A 19,966-nucleotide genomic window follows, 5' to 3' on the forward strand; every position below is an offset into this window, starting at 1 on the left:
TAGATTTTAAATTTTCTAGTGTATTTTTGTTATAAACCACTAGCAGACTACTTTTGTAAGATCAGTTCCTTCTGAGTGCTAGTCAGTGCTATTGAAAATCTTCTCCCTGAATGGTTCCAAAAGAGTTATTACTCTCGAGACACATTTCTGCTGCAGCACTGATTCGAAGTCAGCCAGTTAATGACTACTTGAGGGACAGACGGAGATATCAGATAATTAACACTTTCGTTTCATTATAAATACTAACAGATATATGAAAATTTTGGATTGTAGCCCTCTCTCTTGACTCTTCATCCTTCACTTGTCTTCAGCTGTAAGCTGTACAGGACAGGGACTATGTCTTTCTACAACACCTTGCACTAGGGGGCCTTGATCCTGATTGGATCCTTAGATTGCTATTACAATGTATTACATTATAAAGTACTCTGTTCACATTTCTTCCTGCAGTGAAATAATGGAGGATTTCTCTATCTTATAGTTAGAGTCTAGCTACTTAAATGTAATAGATGCTTTTCTAGGAGCTAATAGAAATCAGATACTTTGGACAGTGTTATTAAAGGATGAATTTTTTTTGTCTGGTAGCAGTTCCTAGGAGCATGTAGAATCTTAGCTGTTGATTACAATTTTCAATAAAACTTTATTTGAAGGATCAAAGCAGCAAAAGAAAAGAAAACTCAAAGACACCAGCATGCTTGCTGCTGCAGAAGAGGTAGGTCTGATTAGTATATATAATTAAGAAAAAATGTTTGATCTCACGCGTTGTCTAGCTATATCTTTCCATAAACAAAATACTAATATTTCTCTTTCTTTAAAGTTTGGCACTCTTCTGGATGAAAATATTACATCCAAGTTTGATAACATCGGTATGAATGCAATGGCTAACAAAGATAATGCAAGTAAGTGCAGTTACATCTTCTATAAACAAACTATGCCCTTACCCTCTTTGAGTAGGTACCTATGCACAATCCTTATGATATTAAAACAATTTCATTGCTTAGTTGATATTTTTAAAAATTGAATACACAAAGTTTAACTTAATCCACGAAAAAGATAACTGAGCCACTGCTCCTGTATAACTTTATTTTATGTAAGTACATGATGTATAATACAACAGTACTTGTTTTTAAGGACTCACCCTAGTCTAGATTTAATTGTATTCTTAGTCACAGCACTTGCAAGCATTTTGCGAAATGATATGCAGCTTTTGACTTGAATCATTAAATATCTAATTCTAAATTATGTAGCTTAACTGGTTTTAAACTTCTAGAGGCATATAACTTTCTCCCCAGTGGGAATTTTTCTGGTATAAAAGCTGATGTAATTAAGGTTTAGCCAAACACACCACCCCAGCTTTGGTGTACATGGAGCAAAAACAATTCCCCCCCGCTCCCCCAATCTTCATCTGTGTAACCCCATTTTGAAAAGTAGGTATTTTATCAAACAGATAAAACTGTTGTGTTGAGTATAATTAAGGTTTTATATTCTTTGTATCATTTCTCTAGTCTAAAAAAAAAATATACCTCCCATCCTAGACATTCAGTATTTCTCCTTAAACAATAGTGTTAAGGCAAACTATAACACAGGATACATGAAAGCAATTTTAAAATTTGTGCCTTTGCAACAGGTCCAAAAGGTTCCAGGTATAATAGTTTCTGCATAATGGAAAAATTTCTTCTGAGGTGAAAAATCCAATGGTTCACATTTTATCGGTGTTCTATGAATTTATCAGAACTTAATTTATTCAAATACCAAACTATGTTCAAAGGATACATCAGTTAACCTCCACCTCTTATTTGTCATGTTCCTCCTCTTCCCTTGCAGGTGTCAAACAGCTCAAGTGGGAAGCAGAGCGTGATAATTGGCTCCACAACAGAGATGTGAAAAATATTATCAAGAAGAAAAAACAGTTCAAACACAAAGGCCTGAAAAATAAACACAAAGGCAAAAAGTCAAGAAAATGAGACATTTTGTTTTACATTGCTTCTGTTTTTACTTACTTCTAATTTTTGCTGCTTAGCCATTTCAGTTGGTCCTTCTCCCTTATTCCATAAACTCCAGCCCATTCATTGCTTTTGTAATAAACTGTGAAAGAAAAGGCATCAGTGTCATCTGTTCCTCTTATGTGCATCTGAATGTCTAGGTCTAATTTTATTGGCTTTGTATTCATCTGATTCTGAGTAGGAAAAAAGATCACTAGAATTGTCTCTAGCTAAATGTATATTTTACAACCTCTGCACTTCTGAAAAACATTTAGCAACAATACAAAACTAGAAGATAATTTACTGTCAAAAAGACATACGAGCTTTATCAAGTGTTTTCTTTTAGTTGGCAAGAAGTAACTTACCTTCCAGAATGGATGGAAATCTCTTGTTCATTGTATGCCTAAAATCTGATAAGGGAATAAGAAAAAAATTACAACTATTCTCAAAAAAAATAAATGAATTGCACCAATGGAATGGACATTTTTGTATTCTAAAAGCAGCTCTCTTAGTCTTTAGTTAGATACCATTAAATAGTGTGTAATTTAATTTCAAGATTTTTCAGCCTTCAAACACCACATTTGAGCTACTTTTATTTACAAGTTGAGATACTTTGAGCCTATTCCCACTAGTGAAATGGGCAAGAAAAGCCTGAACATCTGGCTTTTAAGGTTAAGTGAAAAGTCTTTCCTTTTGCAAAAGAGGTACAAAAAATTCTCCCCCCTAAAATCAAGGAGGTTGTGGAATCTAAAGCTTTTTAAAGGGAGGGTTGAGCCAAAGAGCTTGTCCCAAGTTTATTACAAGTTCAAGTACTGAGCATCCCCCAGAGCAGCGTTTCTCAACCTTCTTGATACTAGCTTGCTACCTTCCTAAATCTTGGGGACTTGCACCAGCCCACAAACTGGTTAAGAAACACTGCCTCAGAAGGGGCCGTGAACAGGTTGAGGGGGTCTGCCAAGCTGGGCCAGTGTTAGACTCGCTGGGGCCCAGGTTAGAAAGCCGAAGCCACACCGTGTGAGGCTGAACTCTAGGGCAATGAACTGTCACCTGGGGCTGAAGCAGAAGCCTGAGCAACTTAGCTTCACGGGAGCCCCTCTGGTAATGTCAGCCCTAGCTTTTGTATGCCGAAAACCAGTTGTGGGCTGTGGAGTTTTTATAGCATGTTGGGGGGAGAGGGCTCCTCCTAGAAAAAGGTTAAGAAGCTGTGCCATAAGTCACATATCTCCAGATAGAATGAGAAATTTTCTGTTGATTTTATTTGGAAAGTACTCAGATACTAGAGCAGAGGTCAGCAACCAGTGGCATGGGTGCCAAAGGCAGCACATGAGCTGATTTTTAGTGGCACTCTGCTGCGAGCCAGTGTCCTGGCCACCAGCCCCACTCAGCCCACTGCTGGACGGAACTCTGGGCCAGCAGCAGGCTGAGCAGGGTCGGCGGCTGGGACCCCAGCTGGCAGATGGAACCCCAGACCAACAGCCCGGCCAGTCAGGGATTCTGTCTGCTGCCTCCACTGCCAGTCTGGGGTTCTGTCTGCCAGCCCCAGTAAATGTAAAATGTATTACTGGCATGCAAAACCTTAAATTACAGTAAATAAATGAAGACTTGGCACACTACTTCAACAGTTGCCGACTCCTGTACTAGAGTAAAGGGTGGCAGTATAAAATTCTCCTGGGAGAGCCTTATAGGACAGTGAATCTGTTAAACCCTCTAAGTCTGAGGGCTCAGTTGATGTGAGCAAGGCTTTGTCCTGGGCAGAGTGAGGTTTCTCCAGGCCCTAATTTAGTGTGTGTCTCATATTTTACGTGCTATAGATTACTGTTGGGGGAATTCTGCACCCACACAGAATTCTTGTTCCCCACAGAATTTTTTGCTTCCCTGTAGAAATACAACTTTTTGCCAAGGAAGCTGCAAGAGTGGTTACATGCCCCTCTTCAGCAACGCAGGTGCATAGTTTCTGCTGCCTGGAGCAGCCAAGGGAGAGCTAAATCACCACAGGGGACAGAGGTGGGAATATCCTGGCCTGTGGCTCCTACCCTGTGCTGAGAAGGATGGAACTTCCTCTTCCCCTGCATGGAGCGGCCAGGGCTGGGTCAGACCTACTCCAGAAACCTCCCCTGGCTGCTTCCTGCCCTCATTGCTCCTCAACTGTGAGTGGAGCTGCCCACATCTACCCATCCCTGGTGCATCTGGACCCCGCCCCACCAAACCCCCATGCTGAGCCTCACCCCTTGCAGCTGGAGCCCCCTGGACCCAGAACCTCCCACCAAGCCTTATCCCTGCACTTGAACCCCCTGCACCCAGATCTCCAGTCCACCAAGCTTCACTCCCCCAGCACAGACCTACCCCCTGCTGAACCCCAACCACTTTCACCTGTACTCCCCTGCCCAGTCCCCTTGCCCATGCGCCCAGACCCCAACTGAGCTGCTCACACCAAATCCTCTCAACCCACACCTGGATCTCTCCACATTTGGATCCTGCTGGGTTGAGCCTGCCTGCCCACATCTGGTATGCCTGGTACAGAGAGGCAGGCCTAGCCCTTGCGCTGTGCAAGGTCTTTACCACCAAGTCTGTGTCGGGGAGGAAGCACTGCAGGGTGATCTCCTACCTTTTTAATCATGCAACTAGTGGCCTGTACTCCCCACTGCCATGCAGGAGCCTCCCCATTTATTGACACAATTTGCATAACTTTAAAATAGTGTGCGCATAATTTTTATTCTTTTGGCACTAAATTCCCTCAGGAGTAATCTAATAGATGAACAATTTCTTTTTCACCAATACAATACTTCAGCAACAAATGCTTAGATGATTTTTTTTTCCTACTTGAAACCTTGTCCCTGTCCTTAGGGTAAGGTGTTTTGGGGAGGTAATAATTCTGCCACAGATGACTAATCAGATCTCATCTGTTACACAGTTAATATACAGACTGCTCAAACAGAAGTTACCTCACTACCTCCCTATACATCTAACCTAATAAGTCTCAATCATTTACTATTAGGCTAAGTTCTTGGGACATAGCCCAGTAAATTATCTGCCCTCTTAAATACAGTCCCTCTCACCCCAATATTACATGCACAGTTGATTTCTTCACAGCTACTCTGTTTACAGAAAAAAAGAGCAGAAAAAAGGATGGACTGGTGTGAAGAGAGGTTTCAACTTTTTAATTTAGGGAATCAACATTCTGCTACCTTATTCACTCTCTACTAATTTTTCCACTTTTCTTATAAGTAATGTTGGTACCCACCATCAGGAGTAATTTCTAAAATCACTTTATTACCTTGATTTGTGTCCATTCTGTAAAATAGTAAATATGCTCCAGCAATCCCAGCCGCTTCCAAAAGTAAAACTCCTTTGAAGATCTTCCTTGCAACAGGTTCCATGCCTAACTTCTAAAAAGATGTGGATAAGCATTTTACTACAGAGATGCTAACATTTTCATTCTTTACCTAAAACTAAAATTATAATGATACCTTAAGAATTTCTGCTTATTCTTAAATGATTAAACATCTTCATCTGGGGTCCATCAGAGTACTGCAAGTGTGGAATGCCTCAAATATACTTGACTAGAGATGAATCTAATATCCAAAGTCCATGGGAGTTCCTATTGACTTCAGCCGGTGCTGGATCAGGCCTGACAAGTGGCATTTAGCATGTTACCTAAAAGCCTACAGGTTTTTATTTTTTTTCCCTAGATCCTTTTTATATATTTAAAAGGAAATTTTACAAAAGTAAAGCTCTAGATGGTTAAATATAATGCTCAATGTTTATCTGAGCCATATTCCTAGGCAGGGTTCCATACATGATGTGACATCAGTAGTTAAATGGTTGCAAGTCCTCACTGGTCCATCTGCACCCTCTTCAGCTTGACTATGGGTCTATTGACTATACTGCTGCAGTTGATGGCACCTGAAGAGGTGGCTTGCCAGTCACCTTTAACATCTGGAATTTACAGCTCTGAAAACAACTTTTACTTTAAGAGTTGGCTATTGCCAGGTGTCTTTTCCTCTCGGCCAGCTCCAAGCGCCAAACTAGCTCCCATTAAAATCAATGCAGCGGGCCCAAAGCGGTCAGGGAGCTGGAAAGCTGTACGGATCCGTGCCAGCTGAGAGGGGCCCCACACAGGGCCAGTGCGAGCCTTCACCCGACACATGCTGCACTGCGGCCAAATCTGGCCACTCGCGGCCTTGGGCTCAGGCCAGGCCCGAAGCCCAGCGCGCTGCAGGCACCAGGCGAGGCCCGGATTCGTCTGCAACCAAAGGCGCAAAGGCCTGACGCAGCGGGTGCGAAGAGTGACGGGCCGGCGCCCGCATGTCCACAAGAACCGCGTTCCTTGGCGCCCAGGGCCGCCACACGGGGGGAGCCCAGCAGCAGAGATGGAAGGAGGCCGGGAAAGCAGCTGGCGCGGGAGGGCCTGGGAGAGAGGAAGGGGAATCAGGCGGGAACCCGCTCAGCGGAGAACGGGGCCTTTAGCTTTCCTAGCTGCTCGCTAACCGACCCGAGAGCAGTTGGGAACCCGGGCCTGGAATGCGCCCGCGGCCACTCGCCAGCGCCGCGTGAGGGGCAGGAGCCACGTGTGAAACACGTGACCATCCTGCCCACCATATTCCGGCGAGGGCACGTGACGGGCCTGGGCGCGGGGGAGACCTGCAATGCTGAACCCCCGCGCCCCACCCACGGTTTCCAAGCTTCGCCCCTTGTATTCGTGGCCCCGCCCAGCTCACTCGCTACAACTGCAGCAGCAGCGTGACCCGGAAGCAGAAACCAGATTCTACTTCCGCATCATAACCCGAGGGCCCAGAACTGTCACCCCGCCGTTCACCTGCTGCAGCCCGGAGACACCCGCCCCTTCCCAGGGGCGCGCGGCCCAGCAACCAGCGTCACTGACCCCAACGCCACGACACCGCCACCTCCGCAGTAGCGACCAGCACGCGCCCTTCCCTGGCGGCGGGCGGGCATCGCCACTCACCTGACGGCTTTAGAGGGGCGGGACTCGCTCCCCGGCGCAGGCGTAGTCTGGTTCTGCGCCCATCGACGTGCGTGCAGACACAGGAGCATAGGCACGCTGTGGGGACGCTGCCCATGAGCGCATGCGTATACCCCCCCCCCCCCCCCGCGCCAATGATCAGTCCCCGCAGCGTAGGGGATTATAAGCAGCCCCCTCGCGGCACAGCGCCGCGTACCGCAGTCCTGAGCGCCCGGCCCCGCGCTCCCCAAACATCGGAAGCGGCCGCAACGAGGCTCTGAGGCCCCTTCAGCGTGAATCATACATCCCGGGAGCTGGCGCCCAGACCCTGCCCTCCAACGCGCCCCCGGCCCCGCCCCAGCCTCCTGTCGCGGGACTGCAGCCTCCACACGTGCCAAACACCCCGCCCTTGCTCCAGGACATAAGCCCTGCGTACCAGCTCGGCCCAACATGGACCAAACACCCTTCCCCAGGCTCTGCATTGGGATCCTGGCCTTAAGCCTCTACCTCTCGAGATCAGATCCACTGATTGTTTTTTTTTTTAGAGCTTTTTTTGTGTTTTCCAAGCAGTGAAGGATTCTTTTCTTTTGGAGGTGGTTGCCCACAAACTGCACTTTCTGTTTTTGAAATATAGCAGGAAATGGGAACTGTGTTTGGGCATTCCCAACAAAGGAAGCACAGGACTGACAACACACAGCTACTGCTGCTTTGACTTGCAGTTGCTTTTGCCTAAACAATGGTGCCCGATGCCTCAAATAACCTGTAGAGGTCCATAGTTAGGTCTTGAAACTATAAGGGAGTGGGGGTAGCATTTGTGGGTTTGTCTGGGCCAGGAAAAGGCAAAGCTTATGCTCTGCCTGGCCTGGTGATAGCAACTATGAACTTCCTTTCTTACAGGCAGCTGTTTCCACCAGTAGAATAACAGAAATGGTGGCCCAGAGGCTTGGAACCTACTGTACAGGAGATCTTAATATTTCACAAATGGTATGTCCAGCAGTAACACCCAAATGAGTGCACTAGCTCAATGCAGTCACAAAGATCACATATACTCAGGGCTGGAGCAAGGAAGTTTCGCCTAGGGTGCAAAACTTCCACCTTGTGCCCCTCCCAGCCCTGCGGCAGCTCCTTGCCCCCCCCACCCTGAGGCACCCCCTCCCCTGCAGCAGCTCCCTCCCTGCCCTGAGGTTCCCTCCACCCTGGGAGCTGTGCAGCACCTCCCCACCCCAGCTCACGTCTGCTCTGTGTCCTCCCCAAGCACGCAGCCCTGCTCTAATTCTCCTCCCAGGCTTGCAGCACCAAACAGCTGATTGGTGCTGCAAGTCTGGGAGGCAGGAGAAGTGGAGCAGCAACCGTGTGCTCGGGGAGGAACCGCTGTAAAAAAAAAAAAAATTGGGGGCACTGCTTTTTGGCACCCCCAAATCTTGGCACCCTAGGCAACCACCTAGTTTGCCTTAATGGTAGCACTGGCCCTGCATATACTCCCTTCTCAGTAAAAAGTAGCTCAATGGCCTACAATCTTCTGCTTGAGTTCAACTTCTAACCCTTCCTCAACATAGCCTTCAATATTATGATATGCTGCTGACCTGCTTGAGAACTTGAGCAGGAGTAGATGGAGTTGCTCTTGAGTAGCTCCATTCCTTTCTTTGTAAGAAGGCCCAGAGAGAGCATTGGGGAATTGTTCATTGGCTCACAGGGCTCTCTCTTGGGAGCCACTAGGAGAGTTTGTAATTAAATATGGATTAGTGTCTTCCATATGCTAATATTACTCAGTGGCTGTATATTTCAATCTTTTCAGACTTTGCTGGTGTGATTGTAATAATGATCTGGCCATAGCTGAGGGCTCATAGACCAGACTAGTATTGAACTTACAGAGCAGAGAAGCAACCAAAATAAACTGTATTTTAACATTTTTTTAACATAACAAGTGATGATTATTTCCCTCTTGCTCAATTATGTCTGTCATTCCCTGCTGCATCCCTTCCATACCTACACATACTGTTAGAGTCCTTTCCTTGCTCCCAATCTGCCAGCAAGGTACAAGGCAATAGCCATGGTCTCTTCTCTCATCAGAAGGGTAAGGAGAAAGTTGCCCTTGGTTGTTGTTCTCTGGTGGGCTTGGCTGTATCTCTGCTGAGCCTGCCATTTGTGATACCCACCTGACCTTTCTTGCCTCTCGTCTTTGAGTATAGGGCTCACAGGGCCCCTGTTTTCCACAAAATGTGTCAATAGCTCAGTCCAACTGTGATTGCAGCTTCAGGTGCTGAAGATAGACAATTACTTTACAAATCACACACTGCTGCTAGAAACCTCGCCCTTCATCAAGGTTCTCAAGCAAATGCCTAACTTTAAGCATGTGAGTAGTTCCACTAGACTGATTGAGGCATAAAATTAAGAATATGCTTATATTGTTTAGATACAGATCTCTGCTGTTTGAACTAATGGAAAAGTCCCTTAGCTACTACTAGCAAGTCCCATATTCTCTGTCTGAGTCAACTGCTAAAGCAAAACTTGATTATGTACATAAATCCAGTACATTACAAAGGGATCTAAATCTTATTAGGGGCACATTGGGGGGAAAAAAGCCCTGCTAAATGTAAGCTTTCAGCATTTTATTGTCTCTTTAGCATAAAAGGGGGACATTAAAATACAATACCTTCTAGTGCAGGCGTTGGGATTTTAAGCTATGATGATATTTTAAACACTATTTTAAAGCAATGATGTTAGTATTGCTTTCCTGGAATTAATTTGATTGTTATTCTTTATGCCTTATGCTTTTTATTGTACTGTCTCCTATTATTTGTTACCCATAGACTTTACATCTGTTTCTTCTAAATCAGTGATACAGGACTGAAAAGCTTTCTTTAATTACAGAAATAACTTGCTGCCAAAATAAAAACAACTTTATATGGGTGTGAAAGGCTTGCTTCCTGTTAATGTTATATAAGGTTAAATTTAATATTTTCCTCTCATTCTTACTGATTTGTCTCCTATATCTGTTTGTCTCAGTGGGCCCAGTCCTGCCACTCCAACTGGTATTCGGTGGTACTTCTAAGAGTAAGCCTTACTTTTAGGACTGAGTCTTACTGAATTGGACCCTTTCTCCAGTCCCAGGAGGATGGAAAAGGAGGAAAGAAATATACCCGATTCAGTGCCAGGTTTACAATGGCACCAGTGGCTCCATGGAACCGGGCCCATGCTCAGAAGGGGTTCTGGGCTACTCCCCTTGCACCGCGCCCCGAGACCCTGCTCCTCCCCCTGCCTACCACTTGCTCCTCTCTGCCTGCCCCCCGCCTGGCCGAGGGCTCCTCTATGCCCCTTGGCCCCACCCCCCTGCTCCTCTCTGCCCCCTGGCAGGACCCCAGTGCACCTCTGGCTCCAGGCCTATGGTGCCCCACCTTTCTCTGAGGAGCTGAGCTGCCTAGGACTGGTGCAGAAGTCTGGTCAGTCTTAGCCGGGGGTTAGACGGGGGGGACAGTGTGGGTGGCTTGTCTGGGCTCCTCCAGGCAAGTGCTTCTTGAGGGATCTGGCTGGGACAGGCCTTAGCCTGGCTGATCACACCACTCCTGAAGGGACAGAGGGATTCGTGGCCCCAGGACCAGCCCTGGCTGCGCTGCTGGCTCAGCCCAGCAGACACAGTCACCTCCCAGCAGGGCTAGTAAGTGCAGCCGGGAGACAGGTCATGGGGGAGTGGGTCTCTGGGGTGTCTGTGGGGGTGCTGGGCTGTGAGGGGGCAGGGAAGATCTGTGTGTGTTGGGGCAATAGGGAGGGAGGGTTGGGGGGTGCTGAACAGTTGTGGTGGGGCTGTGGGCAGGGGAATGCTAGGCAGAGGTGATGGTGTGCAGGGCATTGTGTATTTCTGGGGGACATCTGGGGGGTGCTGGGCATAGTGGGTCCGGGGGGGGTCTGGACATAGGGAGTTGGGGGATGTTGGGCAGGGGGCTCTGTGGCATGGCATGGGCCACCCCCCCAGGGGAAGGGGCATGCTGGCAGCACAGGGCCACTGTGCGTCTGGCAACTGCTGATTTGTAAATAGTGCCCTCATATCGAGCTGGGGCGCCTCTGCCATGCCATGCCCCGGCTGGCCCCTCAGTCTGAGGACTGACCTCCCAGCGCCATGCTCCATTGCCTCAAAGAGGGCTCACAAATATGTTTGGTGCCAGCCCCCCCAAAAAGGTTAATCTGGCCCTGATCCAACTGGGTGGGGTTTGCATGTGGAGAACAACATGAGATATTTTGTTCTCAAGAAAAGAAAATGGGAGGAGTGCCAGGTTTTTTACTCCACCCTTCCGATCTGTCCATTTAAAGGCACTTGTTCTAACACTGCAGTTTCACTCAAGGGCAACAAACATGGCAAAACAACAGAAAAAATTAGCTGATGAAATAGAGAAAGTGTTGGAGAAGTCTAAAGGGTTTTCCCTTAAGGATCTGCTGTTCTTCTATCAGGGAACCCCATACCCTGTCACTGTATGCAGTGCAGAGACATTCCAGGCCCTGGAAAACTTAGAAGCCAGAAGAGATGATATGGTGTTGGTGTCTTACCCCAAATGCGGTGAATACAGTCAATATTATTACTTGCTATAGTGTAAAATATAAAATGTCATAAATAACCACATGGTGTAATAAGAGGGGAATATAACATCTATTGCAGGTTTTAGTTCTGCATAAGTTTTCTAGGGATTTTAAGTTGGGCATTGCTGATACAAACAGAGACTATAATGTTTTATCCTGTGTCATTTTAATTGTGCATTGTATTGGATTGTTTCTTTTCAGTATAGTTTGCCTTTCTGCCAGGATATCTTTCTTTAATTATTCCGTACTGCAAGTGGCTGCATACTAGAGAAGATGCTGTACATGAAAGCAAATTCCGCTCATTTGATACCCTTCATTTGAAAAGATGGGTGTAGCCTACTGTGCAATAAAGTTACATGTAACAAAAAAAGAATAATTGTTACTAATTATGATGGAAAAATGACAGGACGTATTGATTATTTTTGCAGAAGTTTAAGCTTTTCTTTAATATTTCTAAATTTCACGTTGTTTTTGCCAGATCTGATATGATTTTCCTAGTGACTTAGAAAACAGTCCAGACCAGAATATAGTACACCAATAGTCCATGTTCCTTTTTCTTGTGGACTGTGGAGAGAAACATTTTGAGACTGAAGCAATGGGGGTTTATGGTTTTAGGAGATAATATGGATGTAAGAGAGGCTCTCTACCTTACCAAGTGGTCTGCAGAGGAGAACCTGTGCAATTGTATTTAATCTTTTGTTGAGAAACCTGTTACAGTAGAATGAATAAATGATGTAATCCAGTTGGGGCCCAATCAGACCTTACTGCAGGCCTAATTGTCAGATATGCTGATCACCCATGGGAGTTTTGCCTTAGTAAGGACTTAAGAAATCAGCTTGCAGTGGTTAAAGTAAATATCTCAACCATGGAGAGACAGGAAGCCAAAGCAGTGGAAATAGGACAAATACAAAATGAGAGGTGAACTGAAAATGTGGATCTGATTTTGAATATCCCATAATTTAGGGATTTTGAGGATCATAGGTTTTTTGTGTGGCCCAATATGAGGATAAGGGCTATTTAAATAGTTTGGTTTAGATTTCGAACACCACTATAGTTTGGAGATATTCAGAAATTTAGTTAGTTTAATGAGCCACACCTGACTCTATACCTTTGTCTGCGCTGGGGGGATTTTTTTTAAAATTCCCCACTATTGCTAATACTTATGCATCTTGTGATAAATCAATGAGGGGAAATTTTAACAAGGGTCAAGACATTGCTAATAAGTTCAGGGGAATGAATCTGTAGCTCCATCTAACTGTGGGGCGGCTGGCGAATTCTGAAACTCTGCAACAGGCTTACATCAATGAAAAGGCATTTGTTAAGGGTTACACTGAACACAGGAGAAAGGAACAGAAAATATTACATATGTCTAATGTGGTGGAGTAACCCATTGCCAGCAAAACCTTTTTTTTTTTTCCCCAATTTCCTGACATTTGAGTGCTTAATCTCACAACTTTAACTAGCATTAAATGGAACTTTTGCATTTAATTTCTCCAGTTTTATAAAGGAGAAAATGGAGAGGATGGGACTGTGTGTGAATAACTAAAAGGAACACAGGAAATTAGGTGGTGCAATTTAAAACTCTATCTTTGAGGTGCTGAGCTCCATTGATTCCCATTGGTATAATAAGCAGAACGGGTGCTTAGTCCCTTGCAGGACTGAGCCTAAAGATCCACAGGTTAGCTCTGTAGGGCTAAACATTTGTTTACAGGTATCTTTACCACACAAACAAATAGAGTTTAGCTATTTGGTAACACTATAAAAACAGGTGTCTGATTTTCCCTAGCCAGTTTCTCAAATATGTCTGATATTGAGCCCAATTTTGGAAGGAGCTGACTGTCCCATTCCAAGTGCTGAGCACCCACAACTCCCATTGACTTTACTGGAAATTTTGTATGGTCAGCACCTTAGAGGATTAGGCCTGACAGAAATTCTCACATTTGAATCCAAACTTCTCTTCATCTTCCAAAGTCTTACTGTTGTCATATTTCTTGTTATTTATTCAGGATCATGAAAGTTAAACTACAGAAAATCTCACTGTGTGAAATGCTTCCCACATCTTGGGTACCCACAATAGAAGAGAAAACGTTAACTGATGTGGAAAATCTTTATGCCGTGTGGGATGAAGGAAAATGTAGGGTCAGAAGGCAGTACTCTCTGCTGTTAACCCAGACCTTTGAGGGGTCGTAGGGAAACTAGAAACTTCGTATTTCAGGCCTATCAAGTAACATCCTTAAGAACGTAACTTTTATTTGTGCATTGATGGTATGTAATGAGTAAGTGAGGGCATAGAATTGTAGAGAGTGCTGTTGCTGACTCTAGTCGGCATTTAAATAAGGAGATGAATACAGCTTTATGAAGAAACAATAATAATAATTGGCACTTCTACTATCTGGGAATCTCAAGGCGCTTTACAAAGATAGGGTGAATTCACCCCAGGACAGAGTGCGAGTGCAAGGCCAGTGGATCACTTGAGACCTAGTGCCTGGTCCTCATTTGGATCCCAGTGCTTAAGTAGGATTTAAGTGGTGCATAGGCCTTGTACAGGGTTGAATTTCACCTATTCAGGAATTTAGCCTCACAACACCTGTTAAGTAGGGAAGTACAGTTAACCCTCTTTTACAGAGAATCACACTGAGGCAGAGATTCTTATTTATAAAGCAGCACAGGCATGCATGGTGCTTTACAGGTGACTACAAAGACAAGAGCTCAACCCCAGTGAGCTAACAATGTAAAGCTAATATGAAAACACAAGAGGACAAGAGACTGAAGAGTGAGGAAGTTGGGGAGAAGAAGGAAAACATCCTTTCAGGCCACAGCTTTCCACAGAAAGCATGAGGTTAAAACTATTTGCATCATGCATGTTCTATTGTTTCTGGCATGCACAGGGGGATTTCTCAGTGCACAGAAAGTTATGGCTCAGACAACTCTGCAGCACCATCTCCATGGACCCTGAGGAAAACCTTCCATGGGGATCTCCACAAGGACCAGGGAGATGATGCTATGGACCAAGGACACACATTGTTGTCATCCATCCTTGCTACCCCTCTATGGCAACCAGCAGCAAATCATGCTGGTTACCTTTAGAGAAGAGTACTCATGGAAACTTCTGAAGAGGTAACTCCAAGGAGCAGAAACAGGTGGGGAGTGACCTAACAATACAGTTCCATTGGAGCAACCCTATCAGGTAGCCAGAGAGGTGATGGGACAGAGGGCTCCAGGCCCAGTGTAGAGAAGGATTTGGACAATCCATGAGCGTCGTATCCCTTGTTTATTTCTTAATAGGGGGTGATAGACACCTTCTCCCTGACAGAATGATCTGAGGCTCTCGGTGAACTTCCTGCAAGTTATTGCAGGAAAGGAGCTATGTTCCCCTTGTTTTTACTCTATTTTAGAAATATTTTTTAAAAATATACAAATACATCAATTGCTGAATTCTGTTCCTATTCCACACATCACTAAGTCTCAGTAAGTTTGACCCTTTCGGGATCTGAGCAGAATAGAGCCCAAAGTGCAGGCTGTCAAGTAGCAGTTTAGGATTTTGTTTTGTTTTTAAGATTTTATTGTATTTAGTCCCTTGAGAATTTCAGTAGAATAATTTTCACATTGACAAATTGATATTATACTGTGTTAAGCGGTGTAATGAGAAGGTTCTGAGATCTTTGATAAGCTTCTGATCCATTGTATTTTTCTGTTTGCCCAGGTGCAAATTGGCTTATCCAGCTCTTAAATGATTTGATATTTACAACTTCCCAGACTAAACATATAAACACAGAACTGCCATTTATTGAATGTGGAGATCCAGAAAAATATCAGGTTAGTATGAAATAACTACTGAAACAAGTAAAATCTGATATTTCTCCCTTCCTCTCTCTCTCTCATGCCTACACATACAAGTTATTGAAATAAACCCATGCATGCTAGATTACTTTTTCTCCTGAAGAAAAACCCTGGATAACCACTCCACTTTGATTAGCATGAGAATGTGCTATTCCATATGTCCCAACATTTCACATTGTGGTTGCACCCACATAACAAAACTGTTCTCCCTTATTGTTTTATTCATATTTAAAGAGGATGAAACAGTTTCCATCTCCAAGGATTTTGGCAACACACCTCCATTATGATAATCTCCCCAAGTCTATCTTCAAGAATAAAGCCAAGGTGAGCTTCCTGTCTGTCTGTCAATATCCGCTTGTATAATATTTGCACAGCATCTTAGAGCCCAGTTCCCTCACTAGGGTCAGGATCCAAGGTGGTGGTAGTGAAGTGAAGGTAACTCTAAACCACTTTTACACTCCTGTCCTGGAGCCAGGTTAATACCTGGTGTAACATAGAGCAGCATTAGGGTTGTTCTAACTGACATCAGCAGGAACAGCGCTCTAGGGGCTATTCCAGTAGCCATGAATCACTGGAGTGCAGTGCTTTACAGCTACCGTCTGTCCTTTGTGCTGGAACAGTGGTCCCCAACCTTTTTCATCTGGCGGGCGCCAGACGAAGAACCGTGGCGGCGGTCGAGTATCTGCAGAAATGCCGCCGAATTTTGGCAGCATTTTGATGGATGATCGACCGCCGGCCAGGGTGGAGGCACATTTAGATGCCCATGTGGGCACCGCATTGGGGACCCCGTGCTAGAAGGATGGGAGGGGATAGTGTAGAAATGGGTATGCTGGTTTAGCAACACCTTTGAATTCCCAATGCAAAAGGACGAACAGTTGAAGCCTTAACTTATTACAAACCAACAACATTGTATCTCTGGGCAGTAATGGACGTTTTCAATTAAGGAGAGGACAGAGAACCAAGAAGTAGAAGGGGGGAGGTGATCAAAGGGAGACGATGATTGTAACTGTTTTGCTGTTGATCTTTTGATAAGTTTTTCTAATCTGTACACATCCAATGTGATCAAAAATGCTTACAGGAACTATCCAAAAAAGTTGACATAATTGTTGCCATAATATAGAAAATGGGAATAAAAGGGGATAGCACAGCTACAGTTTCCAGAGGGAGAAAGCAACAGTGCTTTGCACAATAACGGGCTGTAACCTGCAGTGGAAATTCACCAGGTTTAAGGTAACAGTAGGGAGCAATGCCCCATGGACAGGGAAAGATATTCATGATAGAAATATAGGCTTTTTCATTCTTTCATTTTTATGATTGTTTGACCACAAGATCAAGCTTTAAAAGTGGCCAGAGACTTTACTGTGGCCATCATTTTGAGCTTGCTTTTCATGTCTTACATATAAATGTTTAATAGCTACGGCACATTACTGGTTACAGAATGTTTGGTTGTACTTCGCTGTAGTTATCCCGGGAAATAAAAGATCTAAAACTTGCTAACCTCTTCCTCTCACTCCAGATACTAGTGTTGTTTCGAAATCCTAAAGATACAGCTGCATCGTTTTTCCATTTCTATAACAACGCCACAGAGGTCCCCAGTTATAACTCCTGGGATGAGTTCTTCTCCGAGTTCATGAGTGGAAAAGGTACAATTACTATTTTCAAATGTATCTGAAAGATTAAGCAGCAATGTTTTAAATAAATTAAATGGGGGCAATATGAAAACAGCTGTGTAATGCTAAAATTACTTGATCGTTATTGTTCATGATAAGATGCAATTGAACTCCAGAATGTGAGGAAAGTTCTAAGACAGTGCTGCTTCTAAGCATGATGTTATCCCTGGAGTCATGAACCTGCAAAGTAGTTTAATGTCTTGGGCAAAAACCTCTGCCAACGAGGGCCAGCTTCAAGCAAGATGTGATCAGAATCAAAAGTGCTGGTGAAAACAGTTCAGTTTCTGCATCTGGGACCAAACCAAAATCCCAGTTCTAAGCATTTCCTAGATCTAGCTAGAGATCTGGACTTGGCTTCTCAGAATGATCCCAAATAACAGCATATGTACTTATGGAAGCTAAAACAATGGTATAGATAGAGGAGTTCATGCTTCAGGACATAAACCTCTTGCCTACAGGAATCAGAGAGAAATCTCGCCTTCTCCATTGTACAACACTGCACAACTGAACAGATGTTCTGTTATGGTTTTCTGCATTGGTATAACCTGAAGGCAGCAGAAAGTGATTCTTAGTTAGAGAGAAATAAAAGCATAATTATTGAACATACAGCCTGAAGCTTGTTTTCTATCTCCTTTTCAGTCAGCTGGGGTTCCTATTTTGACCACGCAGTCACCTGGAACAAACACATCGAGGATGAAAATGTTATGATCATAACATATGAAGACCTGAAAGAGGTAAAGCTGTTGCTACTTGCAGGCAAGACTTATCTGATCCTGCTTCTACTCAAATCAATGGCAAAGCTCCTAGTGACTTCAATGAGATATAATGGAGCCCAAAACATCTTATAGCAATAAGTTGCGCATGGATGCAAAATGCTACAGATTTGTATCAAGGTGATGTAAAATGCACTGTGTGTGAAAGTAATATTAATGCATCAAGATCACACACCTGTCAAACAGGGAACTCCATTTTTCAGAGCAAGCACATTATGTTACCCCTTTCACTACATTGCTTTCAGAACCTGGCTTCTGGAGTGAAGCAAATAGCTGAATTCTACGGATTCTCTCCAACGGCAGAGCAAATTCAGTTTATTGTGGACAGGGGAAGCTTCCAAGCAATGAGAGAAAAATCCCAGGAGATCTATGGCTCAGTTGGTCCGATTCTCTTCCGTAAAGGTAAATTTGTGTCTAAAAAAATTCCAAGGATTGTCAATGGTTATATTTCATTTAATTTTGACAGAAATCTGGAACAGGTGGCAATCAACCTTTCTTCCTTTCTAGTTATCTAGGTTAGAAATGGTTTGAGAAACACAGATGGTACTTTTAGAAAGTCACTTGATTTTTCCACATGGGTGGAATCAGTAAATCAATAAATAGACCACTTTGATTACCCTGTTTCCTTAAAGCATAGCATAGCTGGTACTCTGTTCAGCCTTCCGCAGCTCCCATTACAGTAACGCAGAGATTCCCACTGACTTCTGTGGGAGCTGGAACGGGTTCTAAAACTTGATTTAGGCCATTAAATCTCTATAGAATTTTCTTCTTGAGTTTCTTAGGCAACTACTGGGATTAATTATGGTCCTGAATCAAAATCTTGGATTTAAGCAATCTATAGGTTGACAACTATCTTTGGAATGGGCCAGACTAAAGTCCCAGATCCATACATCCTTAGATTTAGGAGTATTCAAAAGCTGGATCCAAATTTTGCAAGTGGGGACAATCTGTTCTTGCAGTTGTGAGTCATACTTATGAACTCTTTGGGCCTTTGCACTACACCTTTTATAGTCTTTTACACCTGTGCAAAAACAACCAAAACGGAACAAAAGCATTATACCCACTCTTTATACTCACCTTGTAGTGGTGTAAATGACTATGCCTGCACCTTGTAATCATGGTTCAGGCCCTGTATGCACTTTTCCTCTTCTGAACAGATGTTTATTTCTGGCACATAAACATGCATTGTCCCCAAATATCATAATAAAGGAATCTGAGATTCTTCTTTTAAATCAGTCCCTATGTTCATCGTAGTCAACAGTATCCTTTTCTTACTTTTGTTTATTCCAGGTGCTGTTGGAGATTGGAAGAACCTTTTTACTGAAGCTCAAAGCCAGGAAATGGATGCTAAATTTAAAGAGTGTTTAGGGGGAACCAAGCTGGAAGCAAATCTGAAGTATGATGTGCACTGCAAGGCCTGAGAATGGTTACAGAAAAGTCTCACTTCGATATGAGCTTTTTAATTTTTTTATATATACTCTAAAAGGAATACTTTAAATCAGGATGAATATCTCAGTTGTAATTTGTAGCTTGTTAGTGTAAGATTACAGTTCTGCTAAGTTTAGTTCTGTCATATCAGCAGCATGCAGGCTTCAGTTCGGTAAATCACTTAAGCACATGCTTAATTTTAAGCACCTGCTTAAATCCCAGTGTAGTCAGTGGGATTACTCATAAATTAAGCAAGAGCTTAAGTGTTTTGCTGACCAGAGATAAGATTATTTGCTTTAAATTAAATTGTGCTTATGTAACCCTTCTGCCCCTCTGAGCTGGCAGCAACAAGGGCCGGGTTCAGTATCCAGGGGTTCTGTTTCAGTAACACAATGCATAACCGGCTCAAGCCCCCACCCAGTGACCTGGGACACTTACATACCACACCCCCCTGGGCACCTCTAGGAGGCAATACTTCCCTTCTTGCAAGCATGGAGTTTGAGTGTAACAAAATCTTTTTTAATAAAGGAAGAAATCAATGTGGCATCCCATTGGAGAAACACCACAAACAGGGTTATAACACAAACCATAAACAAAAACCCACCTCCAAGTATATTTGGCAATGTCCTTTTCCCCTTAGGGTCTTAAGTCCAATCACCCCAAAGTCCAACAACGCAAAAGTCTCTGGTCAGTGCCACCCCAGAATTCAAGAGTTTATCTGTAGAGTTTTACCACCTCAGCCTGGGT

The 19,966-nt window shown here is 44.0% G+C and overlaps 3 protein-coding genes across 14 annotated transcripts in view; 2 read left to right on the forward strand and 1 right to left on the reverse strand.

The window, feature by feature from the left end:
* The window catches only part of CEBPZ (CCAAT enhancer binding protein zeta), a 27,449-nt gene extending 25,359 nt beyond the window's left edge, over nucleotides 1-2,090 (forward strand). For 2 of the 3 annotated variants that reach the window (XM_032805163.2, XM_032805166.2), the window contains 3 exons: nucleotides 648-709; nucleotides 815-896; nucleotides 1,822-2,090. In XM_032805163.2, coding sequence (XP_032661054.1) covers nucleotides 648-709; nucleotides 815-896; nucleotides 1,822-1,961 — 284 coding nt within the window. In that variant the 3' untranslated portion in view covers nucleotides 1,962-2,090. The remainder of the gene's footprint in view (nucleotides 1-647; nucleotides 710-814; nucleotides 897-1,821) is intronic. The other variant, XM_032805165.2, reaches the window with a different exon arrangement.
* On the reverse strand, nucleotides 618-7,064 carry CEBPZOS (CEBPZ opposite strand). 10 transcript variants are annotated; one of them, XR_012655589.1, is made up of 6 exons: nucleotides 6,943-7,064; nucleotides 5,254-5,358; nucleotides 2,345-2,389; nucleotides 1,998-2,082; nucleotides 1,771-1,922; nucleotides 618-715 (listed from the first exon to the last, which is right to left on the reverse strand). XR_012655589.1 is itself a non-coding variant. In XM_032805173.2 (5 exons), exons 1-4 carry the CDS (start codon nucleotides 7,055-7,057, stop codon nucleotides 2,000-2,002), a joined length of 348 nt encoding a protein of 115 aa, XP_032661064.1. In that variant the 5' UTR covers nucleotides 7,058-7,064; the 3' UTR covers nucleotides 1,061-1,922; nucleotides 1,998-1,999. The 10 variants fall into 10 exon arrangements, 9 of the variants coding, with proteins under 9 accessions (XP_032661064.1, XP_074920321.1, XP_074920317.1 ...); XM_032805173.2 differs by lacking the exon at nucleotides 618-715 and having other exon boundaries at nucleotides 1,061-1,922; XM_075064220.1 differs by lacking the exon at nucleotides 618-715 and having other exon boundaries at nucleotides 1,061-1,922; nucleotides 5,254-5,365; nucleotides 6,943-7,030.
* A 4,222-nt stretch (nucleotides 7,065-11,286) lies between these two features.
* Nucleotides 11,287-19,527, forward strand: SULT6B1 (sulfotransferase family 6B member 1). The gene is made up of 7 exons (XM_032805194.2): nucleotides 11,287-11,488; nucleotides 15,212-15,324; nucleotides 15,583-15,672; nucleotides 16,865-16,991; nucleotides 17,658-17,752; nucleotides 18,037-18,193; nucleotides 19,082-19,527. The coding sequence occupies exons 1-7, from the start codon at nucleotides 11,287-11,289 to the stop codon at nucleotides 19,210-19,212; spliced, it is 915 nt and encodes a 304-aa protein (XP_032661085.1). The 3' UTR covers nucleotides 19,213-19,527.
* Nucleotides 19,528-19,966: the final 439 nt, after the last annotated feature.

The sequence above is a fragment of the Chelonoidis abingdonii genome, chromosome 3 (assembly GCF_003597395.2).
Source record: "Chelonoidis abingdonii isolate Lonesome George chromosome 3, CheloAbing_2.0, whole genome shotgun sequence".
NCBI lineage: Eukaryota > Metazoa > Chordata > Testudines > Testudinidae > Chelonoidis > Chelonoidis abingdonii.